Source organism: Sapajus apella, unplaced genomic scaffold, assembly GCF_009761245.1.
Source record: "Sapajus apella isolate SASKATOON/1434 unplaced genomic scaffold, GSC_monkey_1.0 scaffold4, whole genome shotgun sequence".
Classification (NCBI taxonomy): Eukaryota; Metazoa; Chordata; class Mammalia; order Primates; family Cebidae; genus Sapajus; species Sapajus apella.
In genome coordinates this window covers 40,376,044-40,390,872 of record NW_022436944.1, presented here as the reverse complement: position 1 = coordinate 40,390,872, position 14,829 = coordinate 40,376,044, and the positions used below count along the sequence as shown (strand labels likewise).

Genomic DNA, 14,829 nt, shown 5'->3' with positions numbered 1-14,829 from the left:
TTGAGAAGAGAAATTCATTAGAAATCTTTAAAGTTTTTCCAGGTATTTAAGGTGCTGAGTGAAAGATGGCCAGCCCTATCATTCAGTATTTACTGAAGAGTGGCTGACCCTAGAGATGCAATACCAAATAAAGAAGGAAGACAACTCTCTGAGCCTACCCTTGCTAACCTCTGGGCTAACTTTAGACAAAGAATAGAAATATAAATGTCATGCAAACTTTAAACCTCTACAAACAAGCTAGAATTCTCTAAATTGCTAAACCTCCTGCACATGATTTCATCAAGAGTGCTACACGGGTAAGAGGCATGAAGTATGGTGAGGCAACAGAGATTCATTGTTGTTTTTTTTTTTTTTTTGAGACAGGGTTCTCAACTCTGTCACCCAGGCTGGAGTGCAGTGGTGCTGTCTCGGCTTATTATAACCTCTGCCTCTTGAGTTCAAGCAATTCTTCCACCTCAGCCTTAGTAGTTGGGACTACAGGTGTGTGCCACCATGCCCGGCTAATTTTTACATTTTTGTAGAGATAGGGTTTCACCGTGTTGGCCAGGCTGGTCTCAAACTCCTGGACTCAAATGAACTGCTCACCTTAGCTTCCTAAAGTGCTGGGATTACAGATGCGAGCCACCACACCACCCAGAGCAACAGGAATTCTTAAATCAAGTTACTGTTTTTAGGAAGAACCACACATATTACAGAAGAAATCTTGATCTTCTTAATGAGTCCAGTATCCACAAATCAAGAGTGTAACATATGATACCCACCTTCGAACACAATCGAATAGAGATGAAAATTTTAAGTGAATGCTTCAGAATAAATAACTCATGTTAGGAGATATAAACAGTCAAGTAAAAAATAAACAGTTGAGGCCAGGTGCAGTGGCTCACACCTGTAATTCCAGCACTTTGGTGGGCCGAGGCAGGTGATCACTTGAGGTCAGGTGTCCAAGACCAGCCTGGCCAACATGGCAAAACCCTGTTTTCACCAAAAATACAAAAGTTAGCTGGGAGTCGTGGTGTGCACCACGACTAATCCCAGCTACTAGGGAGGCTGAGGTTGCAGTGAGTTGTGATCACACCATTGCACTCCAGCCTGGGCCACAGAGTAAGATTCCTTCACAAACAAACAAACAGTTGAAATGCAAAAGAGTTGGCAGGCTTCATTTTTCAGGTAACTTTTACTACATGTCAGCCAAAACGAAAATACATATTACCTATAAGTTACAGACCTTTGGGGTTTATCGTGAAATAGCTCAAACCTTAAAATTCTTAAATGCTTTAGATATACTCTAGTTCCTAAAAGTGAAGAGCTATGAACACACTGCATGAAAGAACAGTGTCCACAGCTGTAATCATAATGGTACTGTCATATCTCCTGAATAGTATTAACATGGGGTCAGCACAGTGAAAAAGTGTCCAGAAAGGATTAAGAGAAATTTGGGCTGGGGCAGTGGCTCATGCCTGTAATCCTAGCACTTAGAGAGCCCAAGGTAAGCAGATCTCCAAGGAGACCAGGAGTTCAAGAACAGCCCGGCCAACAGGGTGAAACCCCACCTCTACTAAAAATACAAAAATTAGCCAGGAGTGGCGCACATGCCTATAATCCCAGCTGCTTGGGGGCTGAGGCACAAGAACTGCTTGAACCTAAGAAATGGAAGTTGTAGTGAGCCAAGAAGGCATCATCACCCACCACCCTGCGCGACAAAGAAACTCTTGTCAAAAAAAAAAAAAAAAAAAAAAAAAAAAAAACGATTAATAGAAATTTGGATGCAAATTCCTTTTTATAAATGGAGGTCTATAAAACGACTCGGAGGAAACGAATTAGAACCTGTTACTTGATAATTTTTACTAGCTAATAACAATCTATGCTGTCTTCTTCTACCCTGGGAAGATTGAATAACCTGTTAAACAATTTTGGATAACTTTTTATGATTTTGTAATAATACTTACAACCTATCATCTTTATAGCAGAAGAAATGTCAGTCTTAGAGCCTTAGAAGTCTGTAGATCTCTCCTCAGATGGAAATGATGGAAATGCTCTTTTTTTTTTTTTTTTTTTGGCACGGAGTTTTGCTCTTCTTGCCCAGGCTGGAGTGCAATGGCGCGATCTCGGCTCACCGCAACCTCCACCTCCTGAGTTCAGGCAATTCTCCTGCCTCAGCCTCCTGAGTAGCTGGGATTACAGGCACGCACCACCATGCCCAGCTAATTTTTTGTATTTTTAGTAGAGACGGGGTTTCACCGTGTTGACCAGGATGGTCTCGATCTCTTGACCTTGTGACCCACCCGCCTCGGCCTCCCAAAGTGCTGGGATTACAGGCTTGAGCCACCGCGCCCGGCCCCCCCCTTTTTTTTTTTTAAAATTGGAAGCTTTATACATAGAAATTAAAATCTACGGAATTCATTAATGAAATCTAGACACTCTAATTGGTGTTAAATGGAGATTATACAGATACACACATACCAGAGATATTATTTATGATACACTGGATATGGGGTTATATTTTTACTTTAAACATCCTTCTTGAGCTATCATTAAAGTAAAATAAACTTAGAAGTGGATTAGCCAAAACAAGACAAAATTTCTAGTCTTAAGCTCTTGCAAAGCTCTGCAAGAATTAAGTTCTATACTACAGTACTTCAGAGTTTTTATTATTTTACTAAAATGTTATTTTAGTTAATATTAGTAAAACAATTATTTTAGTAAAATATATTTACTATTTTACTAAAAATTTTAACAAAAAATAATTTTCTATCTTAATAAAAAAAAATCACATATGCATGTGCCTTCAGAAAAAAAAAACCACAAAGGATATCTAATATATCGTGTATTAACATTTTTTAAAATGCCAACACTTCTGACTTGAAATAAAAGCTGCATGATGCTTTCTGATACTCAGTCATTAGAAAAAAACATAAAGCATTCTAACATAACATTGTAACAAGATACACAAAGGCCAGGAGGTAGTAGAGTTCTGTAAATTACCTTACTAGAATGGGTTTAAGATTATGAATAACATTCTCAAACTTGCTTAAAAGCACTCACTAAATGCACAGTATAAAGCTTTGCTTCTTAAAGATTTTAAGAAGTTGCCACATGCCAGCTGGTATCTACTTGTCTCATGTATTTCAAAAGTTTGACTTTAATTTTACAATATTGGGTTAAAGTATATACATGAATACCTTAGAAAATAGCATTGCTTATATATATATCACTTGCAAAATACTGTGAATCTCAAACCGTGTAGTTCTTCCCACACATCATCTTATTGAAAAGCATCATTTCACAGATAAAACAGAGGCACAAAAGAACCTATCTCGTTCCACTGTTATATAATTATAGGTTTCTTTGATTAAAGTTAATGTATTTTTTTAAGAGATGTGGGTCTCATTATATTGCCTAGGCTAGACTTGAACTCCTAGGCTAAAATAATCCTCCTGCCTCAGCCTCCAAATACCTGGGGCTACAGGCATGCACCACCACACCCAGCTAAAATTCAGTTTTCGCATTTCATGTCTTTTCTTGACAATACTGTACTGTTTGTTGTCCCCTTTTTGCCCTGCATCTTACCTTTCCCTCATCTCTGTCCCACCATAGCCACCTTGTGCAGTGCCTACTCTTTCCCTTCTTTCATCTTTTTCTCCAGGTTCCATTTTCCTGTCATGTCCCTTTCCAATAATCACTTTTTCTCTTTCCTCAGCTTAGGAGCATTCTTACATGTACATCTTAGCAGAGAGCACCTGTAACCATAGCTACCTGGGAGGTTGAGGCTGGAGGCTCACCAGAGGCCAGAAGTTCAAGATCAACCTGGAAACACAGCAATACTCTGACTCTTTAAAAAAAAAAAAAAAAAAAAAAAAAACAACTTTCCTGGCAGGATGGTATGCACCCGTAGGCCCAACTACTTGGGAGGCTAAGGCAGGAAGATCATTTGAGCCCAGAGTTCCAGGCTGCAGTCTGCAGTGAGGTATGATCCTGACACTGCACTCCAGTCTACACAACAGCAAGATCCTGTCTTTCAAATAACAAAAAAAGTACATCTAACAGTATTTAATTAATTTCACAAGTATAAATTATTCACAAATAGTTGTTATATAGATCAGAATTTAAAGTTATCTTTTTTACTATTCATTTTAAACCAATATAACTGAGCACAAATATGTACTGTATTAATTTGAAGAAGCTTCCAGTTGTCAGCAAGAAGTAGATACCAGATTAAATTTTATAACTTGAAACACTGATTCTACTCATGTTTTTAACTGTATTTTAGCTACAATATAACCACATGGAATTAACCAAACAATGAAATGTAAAAAGACATCCTTTCAACAAAGATAAAGGTAAGTTTTAAAGCTTAAGGTCGGCTGAATAACTCTTTTCTTCACTCTGTGACTTATTCCATCACACAATTGGAACATGAAAATATTTTCTGTCAATGTATGATTTGATTAAATGAAGCAGAGAAAAAAAAAAATCTCACCTCCAATGGTACTCTCTTGAAATTCATGAAACTGGCCTTTCACAAAACGAAGCACTAGGCTTGATTTGCCAACAGCAGACTCTCCCAGAAGTACTAGTTTGAACTGGCATATTTTATTTCCAGTATTTGGCCCGTTGGGTCTTGTTGCACCTCGATTAGCCATGTCCAAATTTGAAATAAATCCCTAATTTCAGACTCTTCAATGAACTTCCAGAATTCAAGGGGTCAATCTTCTTCTTTCTGGAGGTAAAGAAACCTGTAAAGAAACAATTATGAATATACAAATCAGTAAAGCAAATTTACTATTAATCACTTTAAATTTTGCCTATAGCATATTATGATTATTTTAAGCTCTACCAGACCTTCAATGTCCTTTAGATTATGTCACTATCTTTTAAAGAAAATTTAAAGGTATAGGATTTGAGCTCAAAATCACTTTATTTTTAAGGCTAACCTCAAAGCTTCAACTTTGTGCTAGGCAGTACTTTAAGTACTTAACTTCTCAACAATCCTATAAAATGAGATATTATTACAATCCTTATAAATGAGGAAGCCTGCACAGAGATGTGAAGAAGCTTAATTGAGGTCACAGAGTTACTGTGACAGAAGTGACACAGAGCTGAGTTTCAAATCCAGGGAACCTGAGAGATGACTCAAGAGTTCAAGTTCTAGAGCCAGGCTACTTGGGTTAACATTCTTTTGAGAAAAATTATGTTATTAATAACTGGGAAGATTTTAGAACAGATCCCAGAATTTACTATTATTTGAAGTCTTCTGTTAAACAATGCTTAATGGTAATTTGGACAACAAATATTTTCAGTCACCAGGGTTTGTGTGCCTAATGGTGGAAAGACTTGAAACTGTTTCCTCATCTGCTCAAAGATACCATACAAAGAAATGCTAACAGTTGTTTTCTGTGTGGCGGGATTATTACTTTTTATTTACTTACACCAACTGTAACTTTTTTATAGTTTTTGGATGAACAATATGCATGCCATTTTTTATAAACTTTAATTTTTTTGAGAAAGGGTTTTGCTCTCTCACCCAGGTTGGAGTGCAGTGTCGTGGTCCCAGCTCATTGCAACCTCAACCTCCTGGGCTCCAGCACTCCTCTTGTCTCAACCTCCTGAGTAGCTGTGACTACAGGACACTCAGAACCATGCTGGGCTAATTTGTCGGTACAGACATTGTCCTGCTAGGTTGCGCAGGATGATCTAGAACTCCCAGGCTCAAGCAATCCTCCTACCTCAGCCTCCCAAAGTGCTGGGATTACAGGTGTGAGTCACCATGCCCAGCCTGCAAGCCATTCTTTTTTATTTAAATAACACATTTTAAAAAATTAGCCTGAATGGTGACTTCTATGTGTTACCATTATCTAATTATGCTAACTTTTAATCTCTAAGGAATTAGCGAATATTTGAAGAACTTTTTTCAATCTACTCACAAACCAATGTTCACAGTTTCCTTCCATCTTTAATCAAAATCCAAATATATGCTAATATATTAAACCTGATGATTCCTTCTCTAAAAAGGAGAAGGAATCATCTATATTTCATTTAGCTACCTCATATAAGAAATAAGTCTTTTGTACCAGAGACAGGGGCTCACACCAGTAATCACCACACATTGGGGACGAGGTAGGAGGATTGCTTGAGACCAGCCTGGGCAACATAGTGGGATCCTGTCTCTATATTAAAAACAAAAAACGAAAGTAATATGCCTTCTCCATAAATTGAGTTTATAAGAAAAGCTCTTCACAATGAACTAACATATCCATGAGATGTTCTTAAGGCAATAAAAACGTCTCCCTGCCTTAACTTAACACCAGCTTTTTAGAGTCCTTATCTTTTACCATTACATACTGAAATATTTAAAGATACAATGTCTGAGTTGCTTCCAAATAACAAGGTATAAATAAAAATGCCCCCTCACCCACAAACACACTAGATTTGGGGGTCTAATCCTGGCTACACCAATTTCCGCCTGGGCAAACTCTTTAATTTCCAAGTCTCTATTCCCATAATATCTAACTTAAATAGCTGCTGCGAGAATTAAATGCAACAATACATGTAAATAATCTCTAATACAGTAGGGATTGAAATTGCCAGTAATGTGGTCCTTTGATAAGAAAATGACAAAATATCAATAGAACATCATATATACTGAAAATGGACCAACACATCTTCAGATATTACACACTCAGTATCAACTGAAACATTTTCCATTTATCCTTTTAACTACTAAACAAGAAATTATTCATCAGGGACAGTATGCTGCAAATTTCTTTTTTTTTCTTTTTTCTTTTTCTTTTTTTTTTGAGACGGAGTTTATCTCTTGTTACCCAGGCTGGAGTGCAATGGCGCGATCTCGACTCACCGCAACCTCCGCCTCCCGGGTTCAGGCAATTCTCCTGCCCCAGCCTCCTGAGTCGCTGGGATTACAGGCACGCGCCACCATGCCCAGCTAATTTTTTGTATTTTTAGTAGAGACGGGGTTTCACCATGTTGACCAGGATGGTCTCGATCCCCTGATCTCGTGATCCACCCGCCTCGGCCTCCCAAAGTGCTGGGATTACAGGCTTGAGCCACCGCGCCTGGCATGCTCCAAATTTCTAAGGTACTTCCAAAATTTCAGGGACACCAGACTCCCACTCTCCCACTAAAAAAAAGGAAATCAAAATCAAGCAAGATTTTGATTTCACTTTGACTTTTAAGGTTCAAATCTACTCAATTGTGGTTATTCCCCCCCCCACCCCCGTCCAGGGATGTCAAACAGGAAATAATAGTAAACATACACTTAGCCTAACACTAAGGTTAAAAATTAGGTGCATTCATTTGTATACACTTCTTACTGAAACTCGTTTTGCAAAACAAGAATCTTGCATAATATACATTTGTAATCTTTTGAAAATAACTTATTCATTCTATAGTTAAAATCCTTCTAAGGGTTCTTTGATCAAAAAATTTACTGACTTAATTTGTGCCGGGCACTGTTCCATGTACTTTGCTTACACAAATGCTGAGTTATCATTTCCATTTTACTTTAGGAATAAAGTTTATTATGAGCAATCCTGAGTATTCCCAGAGGTGCAACTGTTTTGTCTCATTATGTGTAAGGCAACAACTGATCGAACGCCTTGATTTCGCTAAAGCAATACAAAAATTAAATATGCGAACTATGTCGTTCAGAACTTAAAAGTCTGGAAGTCTCAGAAGGCAAAGCAGCTTCCAGGGAAGACAACATCAGAGCAACTTTCAACGTCTCTACACAGGGAAGGAGTTCAGCGGTCCTGTTATCTTGAATCTCTTTAAAGCCGTCGTTCACTACCTTCCATATACATAAGAGTCGAGCCTCTAGACAGGCTATTTTGACAAGCCCCCCACCCCCTCCACCACCCGTCTTTGGAAGTTGAAGGTAGGCGGAGCTCCCCACATTCACACCTGCAGTAGGCCCGGGTTCCTGCCAGGAGAGCACCTGAGTAGCTAACAGCCAACTCCAGATCGCCTGGATAAGCAGCACTCGCCAGATCCCTTGGCCTTTCCAACCTCCTCCCCCGAACCTGGCTGGCTTTGACCGAGACCCCCAGAACTGCCAGGACAGGGGACAGGCGGAACCGCGGCCTCCAGTACACTTTCCACGGCGCCATCTTGAGAAGGGAAAGGGTGACACCCGTCGCTCCCTCAGTCAGTCCCCAAATCCCGGTCTCCAGAGCCCCTTGAGGATGAGTCACCAGGGCTGGCAAAACAAGACGCTGAGTTCGACAGTTCCCTGGTCCAGGACAGTGGTGCGCGTGAGGGAGAAGGGGCGGGGGTCTCAGTGCCGGCAGGACCGCGGACAGGCTGGGGACCGCGGATAACCTGAGGTCCAGGCCCCCGGGGCGCAGGGGGAGGGGCGGTTCGGTTACCTGAAACAGCAGCAAGCGGAGCTGCGGGGCCGAAGCTTCCTGGCAGCAAGGCCCAGGCGTGGCCCGTGGGACGAGTGTGTCTACGGCGGTGGTGGCGGCGTCTGCTCTTCGCGCCGCTCCCCTCACAGTGGACTGTGCGGGGCTCCTGCCGTGGTGCCGCCCCTGTCGGGCTCCGTCTCCGCCTCTCGCCGCTCCGCCTCCCTCTTTCCTTTCTCCTCCTCCGCCGCCGCCGCCGGCGCTCGAGTTCCGACTAATTCTGCCTCCTCCTCCCTCTGCTTCCTCCCCTCAGGCCCGCCGCCGACTCCTTCATGAACCAAAACACAAACACTCAGGTCCCACCGCTGGAGCCACTTCCGCTGCCCGGTGTCGGCCCCACCGCCACGTCGCCGCACGCAGCGAACTACGCCCCTTCGTCACTTCCCGTAACCGCCAGTCCGCCCTCTCCATCCGCTTCCCCGCCCCCTCCCGAATCCCTCCCCGCCCCCTCCCGAATCCCTCCCCGCCCCCTCCCGAATCCCTCCCCGCCCCCTCCCGAATCCCTCCCAGTCCTGGTGTGTTCGCGGGGCGGGGCGAGGCAGGATGTCACGTGACCCTGCAAGAGGCTCTGATCCGCTCTGGCCGCCTTTCTTCTCTTCCCCCACCGCAGATGCGCGGGGCCACGCCCTCTCCAGCGCCATTGTTAGCTAGGTGGGGGTCTCTGGGCTGCAGGCGGCTGGGGGGCGGGGAAAATTCCTTTACTCTGCTTTGGGGGAACACCAAAAGAACTTGTGTTTTGGGTTTTTTTTTGTGCGCAGCCCTTGTGGGAGCAGCGAGGTTCCCTCACCCCAATCTGGCACCTTTGCGAAGGGGCTTTATTAGAGGGCACTTAGACGTCTTAACTCCACGGAACCTCTCCCCTCAAAATGTCCCTGGGGTTGGGTGGGTCGATAAAGACTGGTAAATCGCACTTACCCCAAGGAGGAAGAGAGAGAGCCCTCTCTATCCCAAAAGCCGCCTTTAGGCACAAAACAATAAGTCGCTTCCACTGAGAGTTTACCTGGTTTTGGTAGGGGGCAGGGAGGGTCAAATCCTAAAACAGTATGTACCTTTTATTCAGAGTTTCCTTTCGCTCTTTACTGTACTAAACGCTTTACAGGAATTATCCCATTGAATTCTTACACGAGGAGTCTTTCATTCTGAAACTAACTTGTTAATCGCCTGTTCCCTACATTCGAATTTTAATTCCCCTTAGTGGTCCTCACCGCTGTAAACCTGTATCTAGCCCAGCGCCTGGCAGCCAAGTATTCAGTCCCAGAGATGGATGTTTTACAGGTAAAGAATTTGAGGCAGAAGAGGTTAACTTGTCCGACATCACTACTGTGTGGTGCCGAAGCTGAATTCTAATCTGCGGGTTGGCTCCAGAATGTGAGTTGCTGAACACAATTCTGATGAAAGACAACCCAAGACTTTCGTTCCCCTCCACGGGGGTCCTACTGAAGATGTGCTTTTGTTGAATCATACACCACAGTCAGTCTCTGGCGAGGCTCCTGCCCCACCCCCTCCCCAGCCCCTGCCAAAAAAATTGTTTTGGTAATTTGGTAGAATAATATTCAATTGATTTTCCCTCGGAATAAAGGCTACTTTTCAGTTTGCAGTTTACAATGTATAGCTCTGTTGTGAGGGCGAGAATATTGTCTTTGAAGTGTACCGGGTTAAGGTATCCTGTGGGTGTGCAATCGGCATTGTGCCATGAAGATGATTTGAACTTTGAACAGCCAGTCTTTCATAGTAACTACCCAGTTGCCAGAAGAACGTAATGTGTCACACGTAAATTGTACCTGTGGCGTTTTATCCACAAGGCGTTGTTCCAGTATGAACTATTAGTCATGGTAATAGCTCTTGGACAATCCCAGGAGGAATCAGGAAATAGGATATGTCACATCAGTTTTGTCATGTGAACAGCATGCCCAAAACCAAACCTATTCCACTCCAAACCTGCTTCTGCTTAGAGACTGGCATTAACATCCTCCCAGTCACTCAGACTTGGGAAGGCAGAATCATCTTCAACTCTTCCTTCTCCTCACAAACTGTCGTCCATTCTATCAAAAAATTATGCAATCCCCAAATTTGAGGTCGAATCCCAATACCTGGTCCATGGTAGTGTTTCTATAAATAAACTGGAATTAATGCATACTGCTGCTCTTTCTGTCCATTCTTTACACTTTAGCCAGTTACTCTACTAAAAAATGTTCAATGGTATCTCATTACTTGCCAATCTAAAGTTCTTTTAACTCTAGTCCCAACCCATGTTTCTTTCACTCTATTTCTATAGAATTCCTCTCACCAAACTCTTTATTTGTCCCCTGACCACACGTATCTACTCTGTGTTCCCTGAATATTGCCTGTGTGTTGCCATCTTGGTATCTGATCACTTTATTCCCTCCACCTAGAACACTATTATTGCCCATAACTGCTATTTCCATCTCAGCCAGGATACCAGTTCCTCTGGACAGCATCTGCAGATACTTCTACTGGATTATTTAATTATTATTTTTTCTGTAATTTCACAATACTTTGCCTTAGTCTCTATAATAACTGTCTTAAAACCTGCCTTATTTTAATAGTTAATCAGCACCTGAACTTTTCTCCTTAGCCTTTCATTGCATTATAAGGCTTTTAAGGGTTGGAACCATCACTTATTCATCATTTCAGCCCTTCACAGAAGAACTTTGATTGCTATAGTAGGGACCCCCAAAGTATTGGTGAACTTAATTATGCTTAGAATGGTGAGCATTAGACTAAGAAGACCTCACAACCAAAACATTCGATGCTGAAATTTATAAATTGCAGAAAAACCTCCCTATTTCATCGTTTCAGTATGTTGCTTCCTCACTCATTTCTGTTTGATTTTGTCTTCACCTCCTTCATGAATACATCTCACAATATTTTACAGTTTAGTCATAATGTTTGCCTGGAAGAGTGCTGCCCCGGTGGCTGGCACTTCTAAAGATCCAGTAGTAATTTTAGAGAAATTGAAATGCCACAGTAAAGCTCTGTTGTTGTACTGCCACTTGCAATATGTCTGTGTTTTCTTTTTCATAACCCCAGATAACTGAGGAGGACTGATAATTGTATATATTTTAGTGTCAAATGTAGAATCCTATCAGTTGATAGAATTTGTTAAGGAAGCTACAAAGCAAATAAATAATCATAAAGACTTAAACATTGTCTTTAGTGCTTATACTGCCCTCAAATCTCTAAATACTCAATCACAAATTCCCAGTGGCAGGTGTCTCCCAACCATTCACAGCACCCCATATCCTTTTCCATCTCTTCCAGGAAATCTGTCCTCCCTTGTGTAGCTGAAGAATGAATCTTTGAATAGATGATAATGAATGGTTTCATTTACTTTTAATTGGAACTATCTGGAGACAATTCAAAATTTTTTCTGGAGACAAACCAACGGTAACGCTAACATTGGCATGGTAACAAGTTAGTGAATAAAAGGCTGTGAAGCTTGAGCTAGTCATGTTTGAAAAGTTTGTGCCTTTGGAGAATATCATTCAAGCTTCAGCTCAATGTCACCTACCTACAGGACTTCTAAGTCCACTAATTCTAAAGTGCTTTCTGTTTTTTTTTTTTTTTTTGAGACGGAGTTTCCCTCTTGTTACCCAGGCTGGAGTGCAACGGCGCGATCTCGGCTCACTGCAACCTCCGCCTCCCGGGTTCAGGCAATTCTCCTGCCTCAGCCTCCTGAGTAGCTGGGATTACAGGTACGCGCCACCATGCCCAGCTAATTTTTTACATTTTTAGTAGAGACGGGGTTTCACCATGTTGACCAGGATGGTCTCGATCTCTTGACCTCATGATCCACCTGCCTCGGCCTCCCAAAGTGCTGGGATTACAAGCGTGAGCCACCGCGCCCGGCCCACCTTTTTTATTTTTAATTATTATTTTTTAATTATTTTGAGACTGAGTTTTGCTCTTGTCAGCTAGGCTGGAGTGCAATGGCGTGATCTTGTCTCACTGCAACCTCTGCTTCCAGGTCCAAGCGATTCTCCTGCCTCAGCCTCCTGAGTAGCTGGGATTACAGGCGCTCGCCACCATGCCCACCTAATTTTTCCAGTTTTGGTTGAGATGGGGTTTCACCATATTGGCCAATCTGGTCTCTAACTTCTAACCTCAAGTGATCTGCCTGCCTCAGCCTCCCAAAGTGCTGGGATTACGGGTGTGAGCCACTGTGCCTGGCCTAATAACAGTTCAAATTCTAAGCCATGTGTTTTATGTCTATATGCGTAGAACATGACAAATATTTATCAAATATACTTTCATTAAAATCTGAGAGGTGAAACCTTAAAGAAAATCTACTTAAAAGCAACACAGTTTTAGTTTGCTGCATTATTTTAAAAATACAATATGGCTTATTGTGTAGCATATCTCAAACTTTAAAATATTCACTTTAGATGCGATTTAAAGTTTTGTTATTAAAGTATAAATGTTCTCAAGGACTTTAAGATGTTTTTATGCCACAGTTGTGGCATAAAACATTTCCAGAATTTAAAGTCCTTTTTTAGCACTAAAATAACTACATGCAGATTGGAGGTACTTGGATAAGGAAGGACCTAAAAAAAGTGATCATCATCAGAAAGTTTATTTGTTCATCATCACCAACATTAAGCGGCCAGGAAGAAGCCAATCGTTGAAACCATCCTAAAAGGACTGTGTTGCTAGGGAAACCAGAGAATTTGCTGAACATTTGATCTAGCGTCCAAAGCCACATCACTTAAGTTTTCTTGCCCTCCAAATCTAGTAAAGAAAAAGAGAGAGGAAGCAGGGTTGGAAGTGAAGAGGGGGAGAGAAGAGAGAGAGGGAGAAAGGAGAGAGGACAGGCAAGAGGCAGAGACAGAGAGAGGGCGCGGGGAGAAAGAGGAGAGGAGGGGAGGGGAGGAGAGGAGAGAGGAGGGGAAGAGAGGAGAGGGGAGAGAATGAGACGCGAACGGGGATCCGTCCCGGGAGGAATTGAGCGCCAAGCCCCGCCCCTGTTTCCCAGGTAACCGGATAAACAGACTCCATCTTTTCTTCTGTGAACCCCGCTGGCTGTTAAGAGGCAGGCAGGCAGGCAGGAAGCAGTGGGCAGGGAGTCCGAGTGAGGTGGTGCTCTTTCGTGAGAGTGGGGTTGCCCAAGGGATTGGAAACATCCCTCGAGCCAGGTACAGCTTTCCCCTTAGAGATGAGTGCTCTTGGAGAAATGAGAGTATTTGGGGGTCGAAATCGTCCCTGAACATGGAGATTGGACACCCCCATGAGGAAAAGGATGATTTAGGAGGCAGGAGGGTCATTATGGGAACAAAATTTCCCATGGAGTTGGGGATCAGAGTGGGATTAGGAAAAGAAGATTCCCAATGTGGGGAGAGCCCTGTGGTTAGTAATAAATATGAGGGAAGGATGGCATCACCAGAAACAAAATTTCCATTGAACAAGGGGCTTGAAATGGGATTAGAAAGACAGAATATTTCTAGGACTCCCATGCAGAGGGGTAGTTTAGGAGTTGACAGTGTCTCAGCCTCACAGGGAACAAAATTTTCTCTGTTGCCAAGAAGAATGGGGTTAGAAAATGAGAGTCTTCATGTAGGATGTACCCATGATCGCAGAATACAGCCTCCTTTGGGCAGGGTGTGTGGAAGTCCACAGGCTGTAGGGAGCAGGAGAGCTTCTTTGGCTAGTGGCCCTGAAGGGGTAGAGGAATTAGTGGGAAAGCCTGCTTTGGGTATGGAACCAAGACAGGAAGTGGAAAAAGAGTCCACCTGTGTTGTGATGAAACCCAGCACAGAGATTAAGCCTCCTGTGGGGGTAGACATTGGACTACCCCAAGCAGAGGAGCCAGATGAGACCAAGAATTCAGATCCCCAAATGGGCTTGGTGATAGAACCTCCCCAATGCCAGTTTGCCCAACAACCTGAAGAGAGAACGGAGGCTGGAAACATTGAACCAGGAGTGGAACCTCCAGATCGCATCAGACCCATATACACTGGGAAATTTTTTGATCGGACACCTTGTTGGCCAAGTGTAAGTTTTTTTTTTTTTCCTACCACTTTCCGTGGGAGCTAAACTATGTATAACCATGTCTTTATTGAGATGATAAAGTGATGAAACTTGTTTTGGTTGCAGAGACAAATCACAAAGATTTCGTGAGATTCCTGTATTTCTTTGCTCCACTAGACTCTTTGCAGATGTTACTTAGATTTCTGATTCTCTGCCTCCCTTCTTAGATGTCAGCTTTGTTTTCTGTGCACACCAGTGGTTTGTTCTGATGTCTTTCTCTTTTCTCATTTAATCTTCATTTCATTTTCCTCAAGCCTCTCACATATTGAGATACATAAAGGTACATGTTATATCCTACTATTTGTACTATGACTGGAAAAAGAAAAGTGTTTCTTTTTCTTAGACTGTGAGTTATGCATTCTTTCAG

The 14,829-nt window shown here is 42.4% G+C and overlaps 2 protein-coding genes across 2 annotated transcripts in view; one reads left to right on the top strand and one right to left on the bottom strand.

The window, feature by feature from the left end:
• The window catches only part of RAB5A (RAB5A, member RAS oncogene family), a 38,812-nt gene extending 30,016 nt beyond the window's left edge, over window positions 1-8,796 (bottom strand). Inside the window, exons 1-2 of the mRNA XM_032267506.1 lie at window positions 8,382-8,796; window positions 4,478-4,733 (exon numbers count right to left, since the gene is read on the bottom strand). Coding sequence (XP_032123397.1) covers window positions 4,478-4,640 — 163 coding nt within the window. The 5' untranslated portion in view covers window positions 4,641-4,733; window positions 8,382-8,796. The remainder of the gene's footprint in view (window positions 1-4,477; window positions 4,734-8,381) is intronic.
• Window positions 8,797-13,322: 4,526 nt separating this feature from the next.
• EFHB (EF-hand domain family member B) overlaps window positions 13,323-14,829 on the top strand; it is a 57,798-nt gene continuing 56,291 nt past the window's right edge. Inside the window, exon 1 of the mRNA XM_032267484.1 lies at window positions 13,323-14,426. Coding sequence (XP_032123375.1) covers window positions 13,644-14,426 — 783 coding nt within the window. The 5' untranslated portion in view covers window positions 13,323-13,643. The remainder of the gene's footprint in view (window positions 14,427-14,829) is intronic.